At 51.0% G+C, this 27,261-nt stretch overlaps 1 protein-coding gene and 1 pseudogene across 1 annotated transcript in view; one reads left to right on the top strand and one right to left on the bottom strand.

Moving 5' to 3' along the window:
• Nucleotides 1–3,421: 3,421 nt before the first annotated feature.
• Nucleotides 3,422–11,320, top strand: LOC114484209 (guanine nucleotide exchange factor subunit RIC1-like; annotated as a pseudogene).
• A 639-nt stretch (nt 11,321–11,959) lies between these two features.
• The window catches only part of WNT7A (Wnt family member 7A), a 49,711-nt gene continuing 34,409 nt past the window's right edge, over nt 11,960–27,261 (bottom strand). Inside the window, exon 3 of the mRNA XM_028479390.1 lies at nt 11,960–13,793. Coding sequence (XP_028335191.1) covers nt 13,314–13,793 — 480 coding nt within the window. The 3' untranslated portion in view covers nt 11,960–13,313. The remainder of the gene's footprint in view (nt 13,794–27,261) is intronic.

Raw genomic sequence — 27,261 nt, forward strand, 5'->3', positions numbered from 1 at the left:
GCTGCAGTCATCTTAGTCCTTTGTGGCCTGAAGCCAGTGTCTTGATAATCGCCGAGTCATGTATTTTATCCGTTCGGTTGGTTAGTTTGTTTCAGGTGATAAATCGGTCCCTGTGACTCTGTGTTGGCCGGAGCGGACAACCCCCAGTGACTCGGGGCCTCTGCACCTGAATTAAACTTGCTTCTTCTCTCTCCCCCCTCTGCCAGCCAAGGCTGACGTGCACCCTGGGTCACACCTCCTGCCACCCCTGAGGGGGGCCACATGGAGGCCCAGAGAGCCTTGGGCCTCGAGAGGTCCCAGCGCCTGGGGAGAAGGAGGGGTCACAGTCAGCACGGTCCAGGCACCCGGCAACACGTGTCATCCACCCCACCTTTCACAGGTGAGAAAGCTGAGGCCCAGAGAGGTGGAGCGCCCCCAGGGTCACACAGCATGAGAAGTCAGGGCAGGATCTGAACGCAGGCCTGGCGGACCGTAGTATCAATAGCTAACATTTGTTCAGTACTTACTCTGTGCCAGGTACCGTTTGAGATGCTTTCTGTGGCTTATGATGTTCAGTCCCTAGCACAGCCCCGTCACTCAGGAGTGGTTGGCTCAGTATTGAACCAGCAGTGCTGCTGAGGGTTCGAGAGAGAGAGAGGCCTCTGGAGCCTGGGTTTGAATCCTGATTCTAGCTTTTAAAGCATGTGTGACCTTGGACCAGTCACTTAAACTCAGCCTCAGTTTTCTCACCTATAAGTAAGTGTTATAGGTTGAATTTTCCCCCCCCAATTCATATGTGGGAGTCCTATAGCCCCCAGAACTTCAGAATGTGACCTAATTTGGAAAGAGGATAAATGAAGATGTAATTAAACTGGGATGAAGCCATTAGGGTGGGCCCTGATCCAGTACGACGGCAGTCCTTATAAAAAGAGGAAGTTTGGGTGCAGAGGCATGCATTGAAGGCAGGCAGCGTGCAGATACTCGGGTGGAAGAGCGTCATGTACCAGCCAAGGAGAGAGGCCTGGAACAGATGCTCCCTCACAGCTCTCACAAGGAACCAGCCTGCTGGTGCCTCGATTTTGGATTTCCAGCCTCCAGAAGTGTGAGGAAAGAAGTTTCTGTTGTTTAAGCCACCCAGTCTGTGGTACTACGTTACAGCAGCCTTGGGAAACCCATATGTCGAGGCTGATAACAGTACCTATCTCACATGGAGAGGATTACACGAGAGCAGATGTGTGAAAGTGCTTAGAAAAGGGCCTGGCCCACACCAACACACAATAATTGATGAGGCAGCTTAGGCCCAGAGAGGTTAAGCAATCTGCCCAGGATCACACAGCTCCTGTGCTCCTGATCTCTTGATCACCCTACTGAACTCCAATCTAAGTTCTCTCCAAGTACGCTTTGTGGGGTTCCTGCCACCCAGGGCCTTCTTTGCCTGTAGCTGGTGCTTAACCACACCAATCGATCATCCTTTCAGAGGTCAAAGGAAAAAACTGAAACAGCAGAGAAGGGGGCCAGGCTGGCGGAGGAAGGATCTTACTCCAGGAAGTAATTATATATTAAGTGGAATAGTCCACCAGTGTGTTCGGTGATTCAGCACTGCCACATCCCTGTCAGATGTGCAGCCCTGGCTGCCTTCCAGTGGCTAGAGCTCTGTCAGAGTGTCTGCTGTAAGTCACCTCTCTGCCACCATCCAGGTCTGCCGGCTTGTGGGGGCTGGCAGGTGGGCTGGAGGCTGTTCTGGGCAGAAGGCGTTCCCGTGGAGACGAGGGCGTGGCGTTTCAGGATGCAGCAGTCTGGCCCCTAATTAAGTGCTAAATCGCAGGCCCTGGGAGCCGAGCCTCAGTTTCCTTGTCTGTAAAATGGGTGTCACTGTGATGGGGAAGCCCCAGGACCTGTGGACGTTCAAGAGCCTGTTGCCGGGTGGCACCTCCCCAGCCGTGCCCTGCTGGAGGCCAGAGAGAGTCAAAGCAAGGCTGCAGAGGACACAGTCCTTCCCAGTCATTCAGGGCCGGGGAGAGGGTGGGAGAGCAGATCGCAGCAGCTGTGGGACAACCTCTCCAAGTCGACCTGACTGGCTATAGCGTGTGGGGTACAGGGGCGGGTGTGTAGGGTGGGTGAGTGGATGTTGTGGACACTGAATTTTAGGGAAAATGTTACTAGAATGAAACGTGCCCACAATCACCACAACTCTGCTCCTGCCACGCCCTCATCTCTGCTCTGGGGAGAGGGACTACAATGCAGATCAGAGAGGTGGAGCGACTGCCCCTGGGGTGCACAGCCAGAACGTGGTCAGGTCGTGCTGCTGAGGACAGATGTCCAGAAGGCAGGGGCCCTGAGCACCCAGAGCAGGCCTGGCACAGCTGGGGTCACCAGATTTAGCAAATAAAAATATAGGACACCAGTTAAATTTGAATTTCAGATAAACATTGCATTAGTATAAGTATGTCCCATGTAATGCTTGGTACGTACTTGTACTAAATTTTTTTTGCTTATCTGAACTTCAAACTTAACTGGGCATCTTGTATCTTATTTGGAACCTTAAGCACAGGGAGGGGTAGAAGATGGGGGGGTCTCGGGCGGGGGACTCTCAAGCCAGACTCCCTGAGTTTCAGTCCTGACTCTGTCACTTACTGGGCCCACAGTCAGTCCCCTCGGGTTACTGGAAGCTCAGCCTGGGTTTCCTCGTCGTCTTCAGATCACCTTCTTCATAAGACTGGCGTGAGGATTCCCTGAGATGACGCTTCTAAAGCCCTCAGATGGGGCCTGGGCACAGTAAGCGCTCAATAATGCTCCCTATTATTCACTGAATTGGGGTGCACAGAGGAGCTATAATCAATCATTAGCCATGTGTCTAAGGCAGCAGGTCTCAAACATTGGGGGTCTCAGGACCCCTTAGCTTTTAAAACAATTATTGCAGACCCAGAGCTGTTGTGTATATCTATCAATATTTACAGTGATAGAAATTAAAGCTGAGAAAAAATATAAATATTTATGCATTCATTTTAAATGACAATGAACCCACTGTGTTTACAGAAATAATACAGTTTTAATGAAAAATAGCTCTTTTAAAACCAATGAAATACAATAAAACTTGGCGAAAAGAGGGGCACTGTTTTTCACTTTTGCCAATCTCTTGAACGTGTGGTTAATAGAAGTCAGCTGGATTCTCACGCCGGCCACCGCTTTCCACCTCTCGCGATATCACACCTCACGTAGCGTCTAGAAAACTCCACAGTACGCCTGTGAGCGTGTGAGTGTGAAAAATGCAAGTATCCGAGTTATTACCATGAAAATAGTTTGACCTTTTGATCTCCTGATCCCCTGAGAGAGGCGCCAGGACCTCGCTTTGAGAATCACTGTCTGAGGCTCGTTTGGGGCAAAGCACCGCCCCTCACCCCCGAACGCCGGCCCGCACGGCCCCTGAACCCACCCGGCCACAATGGCCGTGGGCCTGACCTGGGCCTGCGGTGTCGAGGTGGTCCGGGCGCTGCTGCTGTCCGCGCTGCTAGCAACAGGGAGCCCCGCCTGGCATCATCCGTGTACCCCATCTCTCCAGGTAAGAGGGGGCGAGCTGTGGTTGGAACCCTGCGTCTGGGGCTGAGAGCAGGGGCTTGGTGGGGGGCACACTGCTCTGTGGGGGCAGGGCTCAGCCTCAGGGCTTCTCTCTTTACACACGCCCACGCTCACGCTCACGGGGGGGCCTGCCGCAGAGCAGGTCCCAGGGACCACAGGTGAATGGCGAGGTCAGGCCGTGGCCTCGCAGGTGATTCAGGTTGCTTAAGTCCGTGTCTGGCGTCTGGGTGGGCGCGGATCTTGTGAGTGACCCTGTGCCCCTTGGGGAGGCCTGTGCGCGTCTCAGGGCCTCTTGCGGGGGTCTTTCTGGGGCTCTGGTCAGGGCGGGTGTGCGTCTGCCCTTCCCATGTGGGTGTCTGGCCTCTCCCTGGGCGCGAGGCCCTCCGGGTGTGTGCAGGTCCCTCTGGGTGTCTTGTTCAGTCCGCCTGTGGCCGTGGCTCCGTGTGTGCTTGCACATGAGCATGTGGTGTGACACTTACTCTGCGTCAGAGGTGGCTTGCCATCTTGGAGGCTAAGCTGGGGGTGGCTGCAGAGTTCTCCCGTTGTCTTCAGCACATTCTTCTGGGGCCAGGAGCGTCGTCATGGCAACCAGTGGCCACCTTGTCAATGGAACAGCTGTGCCTGTGACCACGTCCAGGGGGCTTGAGCTCTCTCTACATTCCTAGCCACTCCCCGAGCAGGCAGACAACCCTCAGGACAGGCCACCTCTTGTCCCCCAGCTCCTGGGCTCCAGAAGTCTGCCCGAGCCCACTGTCCCCCAGCCTGGATCTGGGCAGGGGCCGGGCAAGTCTGGGAACAGATCCAGGTCTTCATTCTTTCTTTTATTTCCCTGTTTTTATTTTTATTAAAAAAATTTTTTTTATTGAGATAAAGCCGATGTACAGTATTATATAAGTTACGGATGTACAACATGGTGATTCACAATTTTTAAAGGTTATAGTCCACTTATAGTTATTATAAAATGCTGGCTGTATTCCTTGTGTTTATAGTATAGCCTTGTAGCTCATTTAGTTTATACACAATAGTCGGTACCTCTTAATCCGCAGCCCTTGTCTTGCCCCTCCCCACTTCCCTCTCCCCACTAGTAACCACTAGTTTGTTCTGTATATCTGTGAGTCTGTTTCCTTTTTGTTATATTCACTAGTTTGTTTTATTTTTTAGATTCCACATGTAAGTGATATCATACAGTATTTGTCTTTCTCTGACATACTTCACTTAGCATAATGCCCTCCAATTCCATCCATGTTGTTGCAAATGGCAAAATGTCATTCCTTTTTATGGCTGAGTAGTATTCCGTGTTGTGTGTGTGTGTGTGTGTGTGTGTGTGCGTGTGTACACCATACCTTCTTTACCCATTCATCTATTGATGGACACTTAGGTTGCTTCCATATCTTGGCAATTGTAAATAGTGCTGCTGTGAACATGGGAGTGCATGTATCTTATCAAATTAGTGTTTTCATTTTTTTAGATATACACCCAGGAGTGGAATTGCTAGGTCATATGGTAGTTCTGTTTTTAGTGTTTTGAGAAACCACCATACTGTTTTCCACAGTGGCTGCACAAGTTTACATTCCCACCAACAGTGTACAAGGGTTCCATTCTCTCTGAGGTAATAGCTCATTGTGATTTTTTTATTTCTCTGATGATTAATGATGTTGAGCATCTTTTCACGTGCCTGTTGGCCATCTGTACGTCTTCATTGGAAAAATGTCCGTTCAGGTCTTCTGCCTATTTTTTTAATTGGGTTGTTTGTTTTTTTGATGTTGAGCTGTATGAGCTGTTTATATAGTTTGGATATTAACCCCTTATTGGTCATATCATTTGCAAATGTTTTCTCCTATTCAGTAGGTTGTTTATTTCATTTTGTTTCCTTTTCTGTACAAAAGCTTGTAAGTCTAACTAGGTCCCATTTGTTTTATTTTTGCTTTTATTTCCTTTGCTTTAGGAGATGGATCCAAAAAAAATATTGCTACCATTTATGTCGAAGAGTGTTCTGCCTATATTTTCTTCTAAGAGTTTTAGTTTTAGTCTTACATTTAAGTCTTTTAATCCATTTTGAGTTTATTTTGTATATTTCATTCTTTTACATGTAGCTGTCCAGTTTTCCCAGCACCACTTGTTGAAGAGACTGTCTTTTCTCCATTGTATATTCTTCCCTCCTTTGTCATAGATTAATTGACCGTAAGCGTGTGGGTTTATTTCTGGGCTTTCTATTCTGTTCCATTGATCTAGGCGGCTGTTTTTGTGCCAGTACCAGACAGTTTTGACTACTGTAGCTTTGCAGTATAGTCTGAAGTCAAGGAGCATGATTCCTCCAGTTCTCTTCTTCTTTCTCACGATTATTATGGCTATTTGGGGTCTTTCGTGTTTCCATACAAATTTTAAAATTATTTGTTCTAGTTCTTTGAAAAATGCCCTTGGTATTTTGGTAGGGATTGCACTGAAACTGTAGATTGCCTTGAGTAGTATGGTCACTTTGCCAATATTTTTTTTAATATTTTAATTTTATTGGCGTATAGTTGATTTACAATGTGTTAGTTTCAGGTGTACAGCAAAGTGATTCGGTTATACACATATATATTCATTCTTTTTTAGATTCTTTTTCCATATAGGTTATCACAGAATATCGAGTAGAGTTCCCTGTGCTATACAGTAGGTCCTTGTTGGTTCTCTATCTTATATATAGTAGTGTGTGTATATTCATCCCAAGCTCCTGATTTATCCCTCCCCCCACCGTTTCCCCTTTGGTAACCATAAGTTTGTTTTCAGTATCTGTAAGTCTGTTTCTGTTTTGTAAGTAAGTTCATTTGTATCTTTTTTTTAAGTTAGATTCCACATACGAGTGATATCATATCACACTTTAACAATATTAATTCTTCCAGTCCATGAACATGGTATATCGTTCCATCTGGTTGTATCATCTTCAATTTCTTTCATCAGTGTGTTATAGTTTTCTGAGTACAGGTCTTTTACTTCTTAGGTAGATTTATTCCTAGGTATTTTATTCTTTTTGGTGCAGTGGTAAATGGGATTGTTTCCTTAAATTTTTCTGATAGTTTGTTGGTAGTGTTTAGAAATGCAACAGATTCCTGTGTATTAATTTTGTATCCTGCAGCTTTACTGAATTCATTGATAAGCTCTAATAGTTACCTGGTGGCATCTTTAGGATTTTCTGTGTATACTATCATGTCATCTGCAAACAGTGACAGCTTTACTTCTTAATGGGGCATTTTTATTTTTTTTCTTCTCTGATTAGGACTTCCAAAACTATGTTAAATAAAAGTGGCGAGAGTGGGCATCCTTGTCTTGTCCCTGGTCTTAGAGGAAATGCTTTTAGCTTTTCACCACTGAGTATGATGTTGGCTGTGGATTTGTCATATATGGCCTTTATTATGTTGAGGTATACTCCCTCTGAAGAGTTGTTACCATAAATGGATGTTGAATTTTGTCAAAAGCTTTTTCCACATCTATTCAGATGATCATATGATTTTTATTCTTCAGTTTGTTAATGTGATGAACACATTGATTGATTTACAGATATTGAAAAAGCCTTGCATTCGTGGGATAAATCCTGCTAAATAATGGTGTATGATCCTTTTAATGTATTGTTGGATTTGGTTTGCCAATATTTTGTTGAGGATTTTTGCGTCTATGTTCATCAGTGATATTGGCCTGTAATTTTCTTTTTTGCAATATCTTTGTCTGGTTTTGGCATCAGGGTGATGCTGGCCTCCTAGAATGAGTTTGGAAGTGTTCCTTCCTCTGCAATTTTTGGGAATAGTTTGAGATGGATGGGTGTTAACTCTTCTCTGAAAGTTTGGTAGAATTCACCTTGAAGCTGTCTGGTCCTGTAATTTTGTTTGTTGGGAGTTTTAAAATTACTGATTCAGTTTTATTACTGGTAATTTGTCTGTTCATATTTTCTATTTCTTCCTGGTTCAGTCTTGGGAGATTGTACATTTCTAGAAATTTATCCATTTCTTCTAGGTTGTCCCTTTTATTGTCATTCATTCTTAGTCAACCAATATTAACCCCCAGCTGTGTGCTAGGCACTGGAGACCCAGTGGCCGCAAAGAGCAACAAAGTCCTGCCCCCAGGAAATTTAATAAACATGTTAATTAAACCTCACACTTCCTTAGTTCTTATAGTGTACTAGGCACTGTGTTTTGCAATTTACATGTGTTAGTTCATTTAATCCCTGTGATAATTCTATTACTGCTCCCATTTTACAAACAGGGACATACTGGCACAGAGAGGTTATATTACTTGCCCTAAAACCACACAGCAATAAATAGCAGAGGCAGACTTGAACATAAGAGTATCTGGCTCCAGAGTACATGCTCTTAACCACCTATACTGCACAACCTTTAGTAAATGAGAGATAACATTTCAGATAGTGGTAAATGCCACAGAGAGACAAAAATAGTGGATGAGGGGTGCTGGAAGCCAGGGTTGTAGAGGTGTATACTTGAAGTGTTGGCATTTGAGCTGAGTCTCATTAACCAGAAAGAGCCAGCCATGCAGAGGTCAGAGGGGATAGCACATGCAAAGGCCCAGGGGCAGGGTGGAACATGGCATGTTGGAAGAACAGAAGGAAGGCCTCTGAGACTGGAGCCTAGTGAGGGAGGGGCTCTGTTCTGTCACAGATGAACTCCAAAATCTCAGTGGCTCCCCACAACAGACATGTATTTCTTGCCCTTGGGTGTTCCTGATCAGCAGGTGGCTCTCCTCCAGGTGGCCATTCAGGGACCCAGGGCTCTTCCTTCTGGGGCTCCACTGCCCACACCTCATGGCCCGCTGTGTCAAGCTAGTGGAAGGGAAAGAGTGTGGGGGGTGCCGATGGGCCCAGAAGTGGAGCACACCACCCCTACTTCACGGTCCAGAACCTAGTCCCATGGCCACTTCCAAGTGCAAGGGAGATGGGAAGTGTGGTCCAGCCGTGTCACCTGGAGGAAGAGGACCTGTGCGGCGGGAATTCAGCCAGATCCAGCCACACCAGTGGATGGTGGGTTTGCAGACAGAGAGTAGTCCTGTGGGATTTGCTGATGTCTGGGGGAGCGGAGGAGGACAAAACCCAAGACTGACTCTAGGACCAAGCAGCTGGTGGAGGTGGCTGAGGCTCTGGGGTGGGAGTGGGGGTCCATCAAACGGAGTGGCTGTGTCCCTGCCACATGGTCAGTGCTAAGACTGTCTTCTGCTCAGGACAGCATGTGCTGCCAGTGTCTTCACAGGGGTCCTGTCTCAAGTCCCCTCCCGGTGCCACACCCATTGTTGTGTGGCTGGGCAGCTGCTCCCATTAAGAGACAGAGTCTCCTCCCCAATTCCTGGAACCTGGGCTGGCCCTGTGGCTTGCTTTGGCGCTTAGCATGCAGCGGAATTAACGTAGTGCCGGTGCTGGGCCTGGCCTCGAGGAGCCTGGCCACTTCTGCTCCTATTTCTGGACTCCTTCTTCTCTGATGTGAAGGAGGCCTGCTGGAGGATGAGATCATGTGGAAAAGGACCCAGCCATCCTAGCTAAAGTTGTTCTAGATCAGCCTATAGCCGCCAAGTCTGAAATACAGATTCTCACCTGTACGTGGGCGTGAGCAGCCTCCTAGGGGCTCAGGAAACGTGTCACGGACTTGCCTGAAGCTGGCAGGGGACGGCTGTACCTCAGGTGGAGAAAACTTTGTCCCAGGACTCTCCTGACCCGGGTCTTGCTGAGGGAGTCCCTTGAGTGGAGGGGCACGGGGCAGGGAGCGTGGGAAGATTGGGGGGTGGTCCCAGGCCTTCTGCCGGGGCACCCCCTGCAGAGTGGTGCCGGGCACAGCCCATCCCTGCGGGGCCGTGGGAAGGCTCAGATCCCTCCCTGGGGAGCCTTGAGCTGATTTTAAACTTCAGTCCAGGGGGCATGTGAGAGTGTGCACACGCACGCGTACTCACATATGTATGTCTGAACAACAGATTGGCCTCGGTCATCCCTCAACTGTGCTTGCTGTGTGGTCTGGGGTAGAATCCTGCCTCTCTCTGGGCCTCACTTTCTCTGTCTCTAAAACAAGAGATGTGGTCCGAGTCCGAGGCTGCACGCCGCCGACACAAATGCCAGGTTCGGCTTGCAGTCCTGTTTTGCTCCATCCTCATGGTGTTTGTCAACATACAGAAAAAGTAGATTTTACTTAAAAAACCTAAATGTTCAGCCCTCCTTGAAAAAGCAGAAGATCTGGCCACGGGGTGGCCCACGTTTCCACGTGGCTGCGATGGGCCTGTGCTGAGCGGCTCGCTTCCCGCAGTTTTGTTACACCTGGGCCCCGGCATCTCCGTGTTCAGCACCGCAGTCCTGGGGCTTTTTCTAATTTTTGATTCAGCCTCTTATGATTTTGGCCTTTTTAAAGTCAGTTTTCTGGAAAGGCCACTTTAGGAATAAACCAAAGAGGGGAAAAATACCTTTGCCCAACACAGAGCCAGATATTTATTACCATAAGCCATGTTTGAAGAATCTCATCATTGTGGGAAGAATATAGTAATAGTAGTCGTGATAATTAATAATACTAGTATGTAGCATTGATCCATTGCTCTGCCACTCCAAGGGCCGTGCAGTCATTGCCGGGACGGAGGACCTTCACAACAGCCCTGTGACGGAGCGCTTATTCTCCCCATTTACCGATGGAGAAGCTGCGTCTCAGAGCACAGCTGAGCTGGGCACCTCGAGAGAGAAGGCAGGCCCCAGGCTTGGGAACTAACAGTATTCTAAGGGGCCACAGGAAGCCTGGCAGCCGACCTGGTCGTTCTTCTCAAAGGCCTGGTTGCCCTCATGCCACGCCCGCTCCTCACCCGGATTGAAGGGGAATCATGGGGTGATTTCTGATATCATGTTATGTGATTAGCATTAAATGGTCATCTGGGGAGTCTGGTCAGAAACTCCCCCATTCTCAGGGGCCATGAGACCACAGGAGCACAGGATTGGGAAGCCTCTGCTCATGGTAGACACTGTAGGCTTTCCAAGGCAGAGAGAAACTGAGACATGGGGTGGGGGGCTTCAAGAAACTTCTGTATGTTTTCTCCTCCCTTATCAATCCACCCATCCATCTACCCATCCACCGACCCACCCACCTACCCACCCATCCTTTATCCATCCATCTATCCATCAACTTATCCATCCACCATCAACTCATCCATCCATCCACCTACCCACCCATCCATTATCCATCCATCCACTTATCTATCCATCCATCCACCCACCCACCCACCTACCCATTCATCCGTCCACACATCCATCTACCAACCCACCCACTTACCCATCCATCCATTATCCAACCATCTATCTATCCACTTATCCATCCACGCTCTCATCCATGTATCCATCCATCCATCTACCATTCACTGACCCATGCACTTACCCACTCATGCATTACCCATCCATCTATCCAACCACCCATCCACTAACTCATCCATCCATCTACCTATCCATTCATCCATCAACCCATCCACTTCCCCACCCATTCATTATCCATCCCTCCATCCACCCACCCATTCGTCCATCCACCCATCCATCCACTGACCCACACACCTACCTACCCATCCATTATCCATCCAGTTATCCATCCACCATCTACTCACTCATCTGTCCATCCATCTCCCCATGCACCCATCCATCCATCCATCTACCCATCCACTGACCCACACCTACCCACCCATCCATTATCCATCCACTCACTCATCCATCCACTCACTCATCCATCCATCCACTCATCCCTTTACATGCCTACCCATCCTGACACCCATGTAAAGAAGAAAAATGGTCCAAGGGAAGAAGTCAACCAACTGTCCAGCCATTTTATTTGTCCATGCTGTGATCCAGGCCCAGTGCTAAGGTTGGGGAGTCCAACACAGCTTAGACACTGAGGGGCTCCCAGGGTGTGGGGCCATGGGGCTGTGGTCTCAGAGGTATCTGAGTTTCATCAGTGTCTATGGGCACGTAGTTCAGAGGTGCCATCTCTTGGTGGCTCAACGCAGTCACCAAAGGTCCTTGCTGTCAGCTTCACACCACAAGCCGTCAACCGCAAGCAGAGACAACCCGGGACCAGCAGATGCACGGGCACACAGCAACCTGAATCTCCCAGGCACATGGAGAGAGATACACAGATAGCTGTGTACATGCAGGAGCACACAAGACGTACACACATCAGCACCCGGGAGGTGCTCGAGGGTGCCGTCACATGGCAGCCCCGAGGGTCCTTAAAGTCTCTCTCCCTCTCCCCCTCCCCCCCCCTCTCCCCCTCCCTCTCCCTCCCTCTCTCTCTCTCTCTCCCCCTCCCTCTCCCTCCCTCTCTCTCTCTCTCTCTCTCTCTCTCTCTCTCTCTCTCTCTCTCTCACACACACACACACGGAAATGCAAATGGACACACGTTAGGACACCACACCCTCCTGGAGGAGAGCTTTCCAGATTGAGAGGCACTGGATGTAGTTGGACCCAGTGTAGAGAGGCCTCATCCACACCTCCCTCTGCCCTGGGACCATGACACCAACCACCCATCCACTAACTCAGTGCTGCTCGTGGGACCCCTCACCCCAGCTCTGCTGCCCCATAACTGAGGATACACGGCAAAGGCAGGGCAGCCTGGTGAGGAGCGGGATCCCTTAGCTGGCTTCTGCTGAGTGACGATGACCTGTCCCTGTGATGGTCACGTGATGCCGTGGCTCAGCTCGAGGTCACTGCTCAGGGACCCTGCTCAAAAGGCCTGAGCTCAGCAGGCTGTGGCCAGGGACCTGCTTCCTTCCTAGGGATACCGATGACACTGCAGCCCAGGCATCTGGGGCCGCTTCTGCCCACGTGGCCCACAGAACTTGAGAACCCAGCCATGTGAGGGTCCCCGTGGGGCTGACCCCATACCCAGGCCTCGCCCCTCCTCACCCCAAAGGGAGTACTGGAATTAAGAAGAAGCACAAGCCATGGAATGATACAGGCAGACTCAATATAAATAAAATATTCATATAAAAATAGTCTCTTACAAAATATTCTCTCTTATCCAGTGGCTCACTTTCCAAAAGATGGAAACTGCTGGGAGTTTTAGTATTACCTTTCCTCTCTCTATGTATTCCAAACTGGACTTTTCTAATGGTGACGTTTGCGCTGGGGAGGACTGCAGGAGGGGAAACCTATCCTGGAAAACGTCTCCATTTCTGGACCAGCTTAAATCTCTGGAGAATTAGCAGCAAACAGCAAAAAAATATAAGTGTGTGTGTATATGTCTACATAGGTATACAGGATGTCTGCCCTTGCACTTAAACATCTAGTGCGGCAAGGGGGTACTTGCGAAATCAACTAGTAGAAGTATCTGCAGAAAGAATCATTATGTACAGTTCTACTCGGCTCCTTGTCCTAGCGACAGAATTATCCCACAGGAAAGCAAGCGGTCCACTTTGATTGCAGAAAACGGATCCCGACGAGGTGGAAGGGTTCTTTTTAATTAAATAAATTAATATTATTTTTTATCAGAATAAATTGTTAAATATTGCTCTCTTGAGGCCCCGGAGTCCAGAGTTTCTGGTGCGAAGGCTCTGCTCCGGCCAAGGAGGCCCCAGGCGGCGTCTGGGGCCAAGGGAGCGGCGCTGGGTGGGGCGTGGACAACTCGGGGCCGTGGAGGGGTCCCCCGCAGGGGACCCCACAGCAGACAAGACAAGCTCAGCGCGGCTGCAGAGGTCTGGGCCGTGCCCGCGGCGTGGAGAGTGTCCGGGCCTCGCCGCCCCGCGTGCGGCCAGTGGGGCCGCTGCCCCGCCGCTCACTTGCACGTGTAGACCTCGGTGCGCTCGCTGCACGTGTTGCACTTGACGTAGCAGCACCAGTGGAACTTGCAGTTGCACTGCCACACGCGGGCGTACTGGTGGGTGTTGTAGCCGCGGCCGCAGCACATGAGGTCGCAGCCGCTGGCCTGGGGGGCCGTCTTGTTGCAGGCTCGGCCCTGCGTGCCCACGCTGCCCGTCACCGGGTCCTCCTCGCAGTAGTTGGGCGACTTCTCGATGTACACCAGGTCGGTGTCCATGGGCTTGCGGTAGGACAGTGGCTTCTTGATCTTCAGGAAGGTGGGCCGCTTGTTGCGGCTGGCGCGCACGGGCTCCACGTGGACAGCCTCGTTGTACTTGTCCTTGAGCACGTAGCCCAGCTCGCGGAACTGCGGCAGCGTGGTCCAGCAGGTCTTGGTGGTGCATGAGCCCGACACGCCGTGGCACTTGCACTCCAGCTTCATGTTCTCCTCCAGGATCTGCGGGGGTGGCAGGGAGAGCACAGCGTGTCACTGCGCGGCCGGCCGAGCGGGGCCCCTGGCCCGCCCACCCCCTGCCCCGCCTGGCTGGGCTTGGCGTGTGTTTTTCTTTCTGGTGCAGGAGACTGAGACCTGGCTTCGAACCACTCTCACCTGCAGCCTTTGTGCCGTGCCTTGCCCAGGACTCGCCTCCCCTCCCTGCCAGCCCACCCTGAGTGGTCCTCATGCTGGCGCTCAGATCAGTGCAGGCCAGTCCAGACCACACATCGGTTCTCTCGGCGCTGCACGGGCTGAAAATCATTTTTGAACCAACATTTAAAAACCAGGAGACTTTCAAAGACAGACTGCCTGGTTTGTTGGCAAACGGAAAGGGCATCTGGCAACTCTGGAGTGATACTCAAATTATTTCATAACCAGTGCAGCTGGGCACTGACCTGCTGGCCACAGAGGCCAGCACGGCAGTCCTGCTGCATCCGGCTCCCCTCAGCCAGCGTCATCGCGTGGCATGATACCTGGAGTTTTATCAGCACCCGCCTCCCTCACGGGTCGGCATCCCTCAACTTGCCACAGTCCTTACCACTCCCTATCGCTTCCCTGGCCGCAAGCTGTGCTTTGGCAGAGGTCACCTGCTTTGATCACTTGGGGCAGCTGCCAGGCCCTATGCACATCTGAGTCTGGGAGCCCTGACTCTGATTTCACCTCCCCTGACTCCCAGCCTGGATGATGTTTTCCTTCTTCTGAGCTCCCAGCACCTCTCAGGCATCATCACAGCATGAGGGGCAGCATTGTACAGGGAGTGAAGAGCAGAGATTTGGACCCTGGGTTTAAATCCCAGATCTAACATGAACCTGCTGTGTGCCCTCAGGCAACTTGCTTCAGCAGAGCTGCGTTTCCCCACGCGCAGAATGGGGAGGACGATAGTAGCTCATTATAACCCTACAGGGAGATGCTGGACAAAAGTGAGGGTGAACTTCTGATACACACGAGAAGCTCAGACCTCTAAGATGCGATGTTTCATGAAAGAAGTTGGATGCAAAAGAGAATACACTGTGTGATCCCACTGGTAGGAAGTTCAAGGACAGGCAAAGCTAACGACTGGTTTTCGCTTCATCTTTATTTACATGTATAGGCAGTGGGCCAGAGGTGGTCCACGTGCTGGATTTTGCTGACCCCTGCTTTGGAATATCCCAGCAATAAAAGAAGACACCATTTACCAAACCCCCCACAGTACAAGTTATTTATATTGCTTTCAGGGTTTTGGGGGTTTTTTTTCCAATTTTTCTCTTCCCTCCTTTCTTTCTGTTTTTTTTTAAAAACTATATGTAATGTGTAAGGAGGCGTTTTTGGAACTAAAGCTTCTCCTGCTTCCTCCTCATCTTCAGCCTGATTTCATCCTGATGGACACCTGCTCTTGTGTGCCAGGCACTGGGATGGGGATGTATTAGTGAACGTGGTTTCTGGGTCACTTTCCTGGTTCTTCATCCAGACTGCCAGATTGCCTTTGCCTGTTACATAGTGAAAGAATAAGTGAATGAATGAGTGAATGACTAGACATCTATTTGTCACCTGTGCACACCACACACTGGGTCCATGCTTTTATACGTGGCGTCTTATTTAACTCCACGGAGTTAGTGTGACTCCATCCAACAAGGCAAAAACCGAGGCTCGGCTGACTCCTGGAGCTGGTCTGTGAGGTGTTCGGGAACGAGGGTCTTACTGCCAAGGGGTGCGAATCAAGTGCTTGGTGGCTGCTTACTTGCTGTGTGACCTTGGGATTGTCACACCCCCTCTCTGGGCCTCAGTTGCCTTCAGTGAACACGGAGTGAAGGCAATTCCATCTTTTCTGACAAAAGTTAGAGGGCTGGAACAAGATCAGATATCCCCAAAATAGCCACTAGTTCTGCCTCTGGGTCTGGGCCTGTGCTGGTGACAAGATAAGATTCCCGTCTCCAAGGATGGGCCCATGTCCAGGGTCCTCCCAACCCTAGATGCTCAGCTTCCAGGAGGAGGTGACCAGTGCTGGTCAGTATACTCAACAGAAGGGAAGACCACAGTGTCTGCACTCAAACAAGCCAGCGAGGCCGGGGCATCCAGAGTGTTCGGGGACAGGGATGGATTCTGGTCAGCTGAATGTCTGGTTCCAGGACACCTAGAGCGACAGAGCACGTACTGTCCTGCAACCTCCACACACGTGCAGCTGGTGGTAGGTGAGCAGACCCCCAAATCACACAGATGTCCCTTTTGGTCATCAGTGAGGAGATAGTTCCCAAATGTCACCTTTCCGTGTTACACGGCCTAAAAAGCGTGGGGAAGAGCGAGGTGCAGAGGTGTGATGTGTGCTGGGGGCAGAGTTGGGCAGGCGTTTCTGGGGCCTCACGGCCTGGCTGGTAGATCTTAGTGCGTCAGAGACTCCAACATGGGTGCCTGGGGGCAGGGGGCACTGAGAACAGATTCTGACACTGAGTGTGGGTGAGGCCCCAGAGCACCTGGAAAGCTGAGGTGCACAGAGCTGTGACTCGGAAGTGTCCCTTCCACGATGTATGCCCTAGAGAATCATATGCTTGTGTGCACAGGAAACTGGTTCGGGGATGTTCAGAGCATCAGCGTTCACTGTGGCTCCAAACTGGGCGTGATCTGATGTCCATCCACGGTAGAATGGACAAGCGGAGGCGTGTGAGCTCAACGGGACACTCGAGGGCAGCGACCGAGACCCGCCACGGCAGCAGAGGTCAACCTCAGAAATACAGTGGGGAGGGAAAGAGGCAGTCGTGGACAACTTCCACAGGATGATTTCATGTGTATCAAGTTCAAAGGCGGCAAAACTGGACTGTGTTTTTTAGGGGCACATACAGAGGCGGTGAGTGCAATGGAGAGTAAAGAAATGAGGGTCATAAATATCAGGGCAGTGGTTGTCCGTCGGTAGGAGCTGAGGGGCCTGCGGTGGGTGAGGATCACCCAGGGGGCTCCTGGGGTCCTGGCAACATTCTGTTCCTTGATATGAGTGCTTTATAATTATTCTTTTAAATCCACATGGATGATGTGAGTGCTTTTTTGCATGTAAGCTATACTTGCAATTTATAAAAATGCAGTGGGCCGGGCTTCCCCGGTGGCGCAGCGGTTGAGAGTCCGCCCGCCGATGCGGGGGACGCGGGTTCGCGCCCCGGTCCGGGAGGATCCCGCGTGCCGCGGAGCGGCCGGGCCCGTGAGCCGTGGCCGCCGAGCCTGCGCGTCCGGAGCCTGTGCTCCGCAACGGGAGAGGCCACAACAGTGAAGGCCCCCGTACAGGAAAAAAAAAAACACCAACCAACCATGCAGTGGGCACAGTAGCCCACGAGCACGTGAAAGTGCTCAGCATCATCAGCTCCAGGGGAATGCAAATCAGCCCCACAGTGAGACACCAGTTCCCGCCACCGGGATGGCTACAAGAGGAAATACAGGTAGGACAGTTGTCAGCGAGGATGTGGACAAAAGGGAACGAACCCTCAAACCCTGCTGGTGGGAATATGAAATGGTACAGCCCCTGTGGAAATGGCCTGGCAGTTCCTCCAAGTCTTAAACATACAGTTAGCAAACGACCCAGGATTATAGTCGCAATGTCTGGGTCTCCCCCTCCCCACCCGACAACTCATACGTTGAAATCCTAACCCCCAAAGTGATGGTATTTGGTGGGGCCTTTGGGAGGTTCTTAAATCTCGAGGGTGAAGCCCTCGTGAATGGGATTAGCGCCTCATAAAAGAGGCTCCAGAGAGACCCCAGCCCCTTCCAACTCGTGAGGACCCAGTGAGAAGGCCCCAGTTATGAACCGGGAAGTGGGTCCTCGTCAGGACTCAACCCTCATCTCGGGCTCCCAGCCTCCAGAACTGGGAGAAATCAGTTTCCGTTGTTTCTCCGCCACCCAGTCTGGGGCATCTTGTTGGAGCCACTCCGGCACACTAAGACACCCAGCAGTTCCACTCCTGGGCATATACCCAGGGGAGATGAAAACACACATCCACATAAAACACGGATAAAACAAAGTTTATAGCGGCATTCTTCAAAATAGCCCCAAAGTGGAAACAACCCACATGACCACTGATGAACAGATAAATGAACCCAACTGATGAAGAGATAAATGAAGTCCATCCATCCAGCAGAATATCATTCAGCCATAAAAAGGGATGAAGTGCCGACACCTGCTACACCATGGATGGACCTTGAGAACGTGATGCTCGGTGAAAGAAGCCAGACAGACAAGACCCCGTATTGTATAACTGCATTTATAGGCAATGTCCAGAAGAGGCAAATCTATGGAGACAGAAGGTAGACTAGTGGGCTGGGAGGAGGCTGGAGAAATGGGGAGAGACGGCTGAAGAGGGTGTAGATCTCTCTTTTTGAGGTACATTGATTGTGGTGATGGTCGCGCATATCTGTGAATACATTAGTGTGACCTGTACACTTTGAGTGAGGGCATGGTACAGTATATGAGTTAGACTAATTAAGTTGGCTTTTTAAAAAAAAGAAGTCCCTGGTAGGATGTTGTGAAGAAGCATTGGGTTGTATCTGTGCGTCTGTGACACTGAATGTGTCCCCGGTGGTGGCCCCTGAGCAACGAGCCCCAGAGCCAGGGCCAGGCGCCCGGGCTGGGCAGGCAGCTGCCTTCCTCTTCCTCTGTGGCCACCCATGACCTGAGGCCGTGGTGGCATTTGTGTGGGCCCCTAATCAGATGACACGCAGCCCCTCAATGCTGCCAACTCTGCATTTTGAGAGCCCCAGTGATCGCATTATGTCCGCGTTAAGCTGGGCATAATCACAGCCGCCCTGGCCAGGGCTGGTCACCCAGACGGGCACCGACCCCTTTGCCCAAAGCAGGGGACAACAGCAGAGGAAGTGTGTGGAACAAAGCCACGCTGTGCTCCCACCGTGAGGCCAGGCTGGCTCCCAGCTTCCAAGCTGCCCAGGGGGACTTCCGGGGCACCCCCCTTACACTTGAAGAGCTTGGGACACGCTGAGCACCTACTGTGTGCCGGCACCGCGCACGGACTGGGGTCTCGGTAAAGTTAGTTAAGGCCACGAAGCTGCCGCCCTTGTAAAGAAGACATGCTGCGGGGAGAGGGGAGCAGGCACCCACTTCAGATAATAGAATAAAAGTGAGACGGAGAAGATGGAAGAGGATCAGGGCTGGAGAGCGCGGGAGGAGGCAGGGGCGGCTGCGTGACACTGACGGCCGGGGGACACCCGAGCAGAGGGCAGCACAGACCTGTCCCCCCGTTTCATCTCCACTTGAAAGGCGGACTGAGGCAGGGCCAAGGGCCTGACGGCAAAGGGCCCGAGGCTTCTGCACAATAGGGCCAAGGCCTTGCGGTGACCGGGCTACAGTGCACGTGCCCAGGTGGCACAGGTAGGGGGGCCCATCCCAGAGGCTCTACCAACCATGTTTGTTAATAAGGAGGTGCAATTTTTTTTATTATTCAGTGTTTTTTTTATTGAACTTTTTTTTAAGTTTTCTATTTACGGAAAAATTGTGAAAATAGTACAGAGGATTCCCATACATCCTGTATCCGGTTTTGCCTATGACTAACATCTTTTTTTGTTTTGCGGTACGCGGGCCTCTCACTGCCGTGGCCTCTCCCGTTGCGGAGCGCAGGCTCCGGACGCGCAGGCTCAGCGGCCGTGGCTCACGGGCCCGGCCGCTCCGCGGCACGTGGGATCCTCCCGGACCGGGGCGCGAACCCGCGTCCCCTGCATCGGCGGGCGGACTCCCAACCACTGCGCCACCGGGGAAGCCCTGTAACTAACATCTGACATTAGTGTGGTAAATTAATTAATGAGCTAATATTTATTTATTATTATGAACTGAAGTCCATACTTTATTCAGATTCCCTTGGTTGATACCTTATGTCCCCTTTCTGTTCCAGGATCCCATCCAGGCCACCACATGGCATTTAGTCATCCTGTCTCCATGGGCCGGGAGATGGGATTTTATTGTGTGTGGACAGGGCAGCCAGTGGTGGCCAGGAGCAGGGTTTACGATTTTAAAAAGACCTCACGTTGGCTGTAACAAATCCACCACTCACTCTGGTGCTGGGAGACTGTGTGTGTGGTGTGTGTGTTTGGGGGTGGAGGGTAATATAGGAAAGCTCTGTACCTTCTCCTCAATTTTGCTGTGAACCTAAAACTTTTCTGAAAAAAATAGTCTATTAAAAAAAAAAAAATCCCAGGAGAGAAGGAGGGAGTTTTTCTGGAGTCAAGATTTGGCTGTTTCTGCAGCTGACCGGCTGGATGTCCTCGCTGGGCCTGGGTTTCCCCATTTTGAACTCAAGGACTTGAACTAAATGATTTACGAGGCTGCTTCTGACTCTCTCTGAGAATCCTGACCTCGTAGCCACACTGCTTTTTAACCCAGACAGAGCGTTTTCAGAGCTCTGATGGCATCTGGTAGTCTGACACCTGCTGAGAGATGGGCGTATCCATCCCCTTTCACAGGTGAGGAAACTGAGTCTCAGAGAAAGGAAGGGATTTAAGACCACAGAGCAGGCTGGATCTCCTCCATATGTCTCTCCAGAGCACTCCCCACCCTTCCCCAGGAGGCTAGACCAGAGGGTGGCACCCCTGAGCTTGATCTAGTTCCCTGATGGTTATCGGTGAGTGGCCTGGCCCAGGGCACACCGGCTGAATGCAGCCGCACCCCTTCCAGGTGGGTCTGGCCAGTGGAAGGCACTGGAGGGAGCCCTGAGGGCAGAGCAAAGTCCTGGTTCGTATTCCTCCCGCTCCTCCCTGCTGGCCCACAGGGTGGCTGTGTTCCTCTAGCAGAGGTCACGGCTCCCACATCCTCTCTGTGAGTCCCCCTGGGTTCTAGCAGCCCGACCTCCCTAAGGAGTAACGGGACCCCTGGTGCCAGCCCCAGGGTGCTGCACCATCCCCCTTGGTTCCTTTAACTTTGTCCTCTGTTTTATTAGCAACCTCTCCTCTTCAAAACAGCTTTGTTGCAATATAATTCACATACCATACGATTCACTGTCTTCAAGTACACGATTCAGTGGTTTTTAGTGTATGCAGAGCTGTGCAACCATCACCACTAAGTTGAGAACATTTTCATCACCCCAAAAGAAACCCCATGCCCATCAGTAGTCGCTCCTGTTTCTCCCTTCCTCTCAGTCCCTGGCAACCACTAATCTACTTTCTGTCTGTATAGATTTGCCTGTTCTGGACATTTCCTATAAATGGACTCATACTATATGTGGCCTATTGTGTGTCCAGTTTCCTTCACTCAGCATAATGCTTTCAGAGTTCATCCATGGTGTAGCAGGTGTCAGCACTTCATTCCTTTTTATGGCTGAATAATATTCCATTGTAGGGGTATGCCGCACTCTATCCACCCATTCATCAGTTGGTGGCCTGCGGTCTCTGTTTAAAACTCTCCCGAATTTCCTAGTCTGAATGTGCCCGTTGCCTGGGCCCTGACCCCGGCGCTGCACACCATTCCTCCTGGCAGAGCCAAGCACGAGCCCACCCCGGGACTCCCAGCCTGTCCTCTTTCCCCTTCGTCCACCTCTGGGCTCTGCACCTGCTGGCCCTTATCTGGAAGGCCAATCTTTACTGCCATTATAGAGGCTCAACCCAACAATTCCACCACAGAATATGTACCCTCCGGGGAGGCTCATGCATGTGTAAAATGACAGCCTCAGAGAGGCATTATCTGAAATATCAAAAGGCCGAAAGGATCTAAAGATCCACCAATGGGGACTGGTTCTACAAATTATGGTGCACCGATAAACTGGAATGTCCTGCAGCTGCCAGAGAGAATGAGGCAGCCCTGTACTTTCTAGTGAGGTACACAGTGGAGACAACAGAGGTGCAGGAAAATATGCAGAGCAGGAGCTGTTTGTACGAGACAGAAAAGACCTGTGCATGCGTGTTCCTAAGAACACAGAATAACATTCCTGGAGGAATATGTGAGACACTGGTAGGAGTAGCTGCCTCCAGGGAGGATACCAGGTATCAGGGGCCTTACTTTTCATAGGATTGTTCTTTGTACCATTTGAATATTCTACACTGTCAGAAAAAAAGTCACCTCCTCCACAAAGCCTTCCCTGATTGCCAGGGCAGTCGTTCACTCCCTCATGGTTTCCATAACTGTCCTGGGCTGTTGGGTAATTTTCACTTTGTCCCTGTGATGACTTTCTACCTGTTAGCTTCCCCCATCAGGCCAGCAGCTCTCTGTGGTGGACATGGAGATATACCACCCAAACCCCCTTCAAGGGAGGTCTTGCTTCACAGCTACATGTAGAGATGTGCTGGTGAACAGGCTCTCAAAAAAAAAAAAGCCCTGTTTTGTAGTGTTTGCCGATTCCTGTGGGATAAATGTTCCCACCATGGCCAATTTCAAGCTACCGGTGGTTTCCCAATCAGCTTGCAAATCTCTAATATTTATTTAATACTGCGTCTTGCGAGTGATAAGCCCTGGCACCAGCACAGCACGGGACAGGGCAGCCTCCAGCTGTCAGATCCTGCAGGGTCTGTCCCAGCTCCAGATCCCTGCAGCCCTCCCTGCAGCCGGGGACAGAGAGAGGCGGGGGTCCCAAGGTCCGGCCACTCCCACCGCGGCTTTGCAGGCCAGCATCTCAGCTGCACTTCTGCGCTGTCCTGCTCCTCCCGCCCTCTTCACTGACCCCTGATAAACAGCTTAGACCGAACTCCATCTCAGCCTCTCCTCCTGGAGAACGCTCCCTGTGACACTCCTGTGGGGCTGGGGCCAGGACATTCCCCTCCACCTCCTAGCCTCGGGCAGAGAGCCTGGCGTAGAACAGGTGCCGGCCAACGGTGAGGGGAAAGAAGGACCTACTGTGTGTCTGCTCTGATATGCATCCATTCACTCGCTCACTCATTTTGCATTGAGCACCTACTGTGTGCTGCTGGCATCACTCCTGCTGTGGAGGCCCTGGGAGGACCATGATACAAGCAGATGCCGCCCCTGCCTTCTCTGAGCCTGCAGACCCACACCAGAAGCAGCCATGGAATTAATACTACCCCCAAATCTAATTACAAGTTGGTGAGTGCTGTGAAGGAGTGACACAGAGAGCGAAGAAAACTTGACCCAGGAGGAGCTGCTCTGTTTGCAGCAAGGGCCAGATACCAGGAAGGACATATTAGAATCAGCCAAACTCAAGACCATACAATGGAGAAAAGACAGTCTCTTCAATAAACGGTGCTGGGAAAACTGGACGGCTACATGTAAAAAAATGAAATTAGAACACTCTTAACACCATGCACAAACGTAAACTCTCAATGGATTAAAGATGTAAATGTAAGACTGGATACTATAAAACTCTTAGAGGAAAACATAGGCAGAACATTCTAGGACATAAATCACAGCAAGATCCTTTTTGACCCACCTTCTAGAGAAATGGAAATAAAAACAAAAACAAATGAGACCTAATTAAAGTCAAAAGCTCTTGCACAGCAAAGGAAACCATAAACAAAACAAAAACACAACCCACAGAATGGGAGAAAAGACTTGCAAACGATGCGACCGACAATGGATTAATCTCCAAAATTTACAAACAGCTTATGCGGCTCAATGTCAAAAAAACAAACAACCTTATCAAAAAATGGGCAGAAGACCTAAATAGACATTTCACCAAGGAAGACATACAGACGGCCAAGAGGCACAGGAAAAGCCGCTCAATGTCACTCATCATTAGAGAAACGCACATCAGAACTCCAGTGAGGTATCACCTCACACCAGCCAGAATGGGCATCATTAAAAAGCCTACAAACAAATGCTGGAGAGGGTGTGGAGAAAAGGGAACCCTCCTACACTGTTGGTGGGAATGTAAACTGGTGCAGCCACTATGGAGAACAGTATGGAGGTTCCTTAAAAAACTAAAACTAGACCTACCACGTGATCCAGCAGTTCCACTCCTGGGCATATATCCGTAGAAAAACATGGTTCAAAAGGATACATGCACCCCAGTGTTCACAGCAGCACTATTTACAATAGCCAAGACCTGGAAGCAACCTAAATGTCCATCGACAGATGAATAGATAAACAAGATGTGGTGCGTATATACGATGGAATATTAGCCATAAAAAAGACTGAAATAATGCCATTTGCAGCAACATGGATGGACCTGGAGATTATCATACTAAGTGAAATAAGTCAGACAAATACAAATATCATACGATATCACTTATATCTGGAATCTAAAATGATACAAATGAACGTACTTACAAAACAGAAACAGATTCACAGATTAGAGAACGAATTTTTGGTTACCAGGGGGGAAGGATAGATTGGGAGTTTGGGATTGACATGTACACACTGCTATATTTAAAACAGATAATCAACAAGGACCTACTGTACAGCACAGGGAACTCTGCTCAATATTCTGTAATAACGTAAATGGGAAAAGAATTTGAAAAAGAACAGATACATGCATATGTATAACTGAATCACTTTGCTGTACACCTGAAACTAACACAACATTGTTAATCAACTATACTCCAATATAAAATAAAAATTTTTTTTTTAATTCAAACTTGGAATAATATTTTTTTAAAAATTTCTGTGGAACCTGAGAAAAGTGAAGAAACGTAAAAATGCAAAGGAAAAGAAACTAAAATCTTTCTAAATAAATACCTGACATTAAAAAAATAAAATAGATAACCAAGAAGGACCTACTGTATAGCACAGGGAACTCTGCTCAGTATTCTGTAATAACCTATATGGGAAAAGAATTTGAAAAAGGATACATGTACATGTACACGTATACGTATAACTGAACCGCTTTGCTGAAACTAACGCAACATTATTAATCAACTATACTCCAGTATAAAATAAAAATTAAAAAAAAAAAAGAATCAGCCAAACTTAGGGGGATGGGGCAAAGGCAGTTCAAACCAGGGAAGAGCACACGCCAGGGCCCAGAGGTGGGACGGATGCAGCCCGACCCCGAGAGGAACGCAGGAGACACGGCTGGGGCTGTGTGAGAAGAGACGGGGCAGGGAGGCGGCGGGGCTGGATGCTCAGGGCAGGGAGGCACCTGGAGTACCTGTGAGCCAAGGGGCTTTCGTGCAGGGAGTGATGAGGTCTGACTGACACTTTGAAAGATCATGCCAGAGAGAGTGGAAATCAGCTCAGAGAGTCAGAGTGGCAGGATGGAGATCCGAAGGGAGTGTCCCCATCACCCAGGCCAGAGATGACGGCAGCTCCGATGAAGAGGGTGCAGTGGAGGGAAGAGAAGGCAGTACTCGGCGGGGAGGATGGCGGGGCCCAGGGGTGACTCATGGGCCTCTGATGGATACGGAGGCCGTGCACTGAGACGAGGGACCGGAGGAGGGGCCAGGCTTGGGGAAGGGCATGTGTTGAGGGGGGGGATGAGAAAATTAGGGGCACAGTGAGTGGCCAGGAAGAGGGGCGTCTCGGGGAGAAAGGTCTTTTGGTGCCACTGAAATCTGGCCCCAGCCAGCTTGGGTGTCCACAGTGGATAATGATTCAGTCACTTCCAAAGACTAAGTAAAACGTGTGGTTGAAAACAGCCAGAAGTAGGACGAACACCTATAATTTTTGGTATTAGAAAAAAAAAAAAAAGATTGCGGAAGCACAAGATAGGAGAGACTGAGAAAGATGGAAAGCCTTAGCTGACCACCAGAGCACTATGAACTAAGAGGCTGCTAAAAACCATCTGAAGCCGTAGTAACAGAGGTCTAGCGCCCACAGTACGAGAGGAGATGGTCTTGCTCCATCGTTTTCAGAACTGGGCTACGCCCCAGCAGATGGACAGAACCAGAGCACACGTGGAGAGGAAGGGGCTGGAGAGCCCAGGCTAAAGGAGCTGGAGCTGCCCCGTCGAGAGAAGGCAGTGTCTGGGGTCCTGGTCACCGCCCCATACATTCTGCAGGCCTGTCCTGGGCCAGGGTGAATGGGAGGGACTGTGTGTCTGTCCCGAGGACAGGACTGGGACCCCAGCTGGAGGGGAGTCGTGGGCAACAGGTCCCAGCTCAGTGAGATGCCAGCCGTCCCCACTAGGCTGAGCAGCACTGGAGGGGCTGCCGGGGTGCGGCGGGGGGGCGGGCGGTGAGCACCTGTCCTGGGAGGGTGTGGGGTCTGCAGTGGGGATTCCTGAACGAGGTGGGGCAGGGCTGCTCTCACCCTGCTTCTCTGTCCCCCAGCCCAGCCCCAAACCTGTCTGGAGCAGTAGGAGGGATTTTCTGCACCGCTGGAGGGAAGAAAATCAATCTCCTTCGGACAGGTCCCCCAGGAAGTGCCAACAATGTACCAGGTGCTGCCCAGAGCCCAGAATTACCAGGGCGGGGCTCCCAGGCCTGGGAGAGGCCTCGGGAGAAACTTGGCTCCAGAAAGATTCCTGATTCATTACACCCGACAGATACCATCAAGGTTGGCCTCCTGGGCTGTCCAAACTCTCAGGGCTGCCCAGACGATCTAGGGCTGAACTTCCTGGAGGAGGAGGGGTTCTCAGGGGAGGGAGGTCAGACAGCGACCTCTGGCTCCCACACGTCCCTGCCACATGGCGCTCCTGGGACCGGGAGCCTCTGTCACTCGCCACAGCATTCTGAGAGGCACCTGAGTATTGAAGCCAAAAGCTGTTTGCCAGTGTTGAATTCCACCGCCCCCTTCACCTCCCCGCCAAACTGCAGTCCCCAGGAAAAACACAGCCCAGGAGGATTTCCCCACCAGGGCAACCGGTCCTCCTACCTGCCCTCCTCCAGGAATGCACCTCCATTCATCCCGGCATGGCCCAGGCCATCCCAGCCTTCCCAGGGCCTCGGCAAATGCCACCTCTTCCACCTCTTCCTCAGAGCGCCCTGCCAGCGCCCCGCCCAGCCCCAGCAGGACTCCTCCAGCGCGGACCTCTCCCGACCTCTCCCACTCCCGACACCCCTCTCTTTGTGCCTTGTTTTACAGCGAGCGCAGCGTGGCCTCCGAGCTCTGCAAACTCTGACTCCTCGGTGAGCCCTTCCCCAGCCGCGAACGCTAAAGCAGTCCCACGGGTCATCACTCCCAGGTCTCCACGGTCATCACCCCCCGTTCCCACCGGTCATCACCCCCAAATCTCACGGGTCATCACCCCCAGATCCCACCGGTCATCACCCCCAGATCCCACAGGTCATCACTCCCAGGTCTCCACGGTCATCACCCCCCGTTCCCACCGGTCATCACCCCCAAATCTCACGGGTCATCACCCCCAGATCCCACCGGTCATCACCCCCAGATCCCACAGGTCATCACTCCCAGGTCTCCACGGTCATCACCCCCCGTTCCCACCGGTCATCACCCCCAAATCTCACGGGTCATCACCCCCAGATCCCACCGGTCATCACCCCCAGATCCCACAGGTCATCACTCCCAGGTCTCCACGGTCATCACCCCCCGTTCCCACCGGTCATCACCCCCAGTTCCCACGGGTGACCCCCAGATCCCACGGGTCATCACTCCCAGATCTCACGGGTCATCACCCCCAGATCCCAC

The sequence above is a fragment of the Physeter macrocephalus genome, chromosome 18 (genome assembly GCF_002837175.3).
Source record: "Physeter macrocephalus isolate SW-GA chromosome 18, ASM283717v5, whole genome shotgun sequence".
Lineage (NCBI taxonomy): Eukaryota > Metazoa > Chordata > Mammalia > Artiodactyla > Physeteridae > Physeter > Physeter macrocephalus.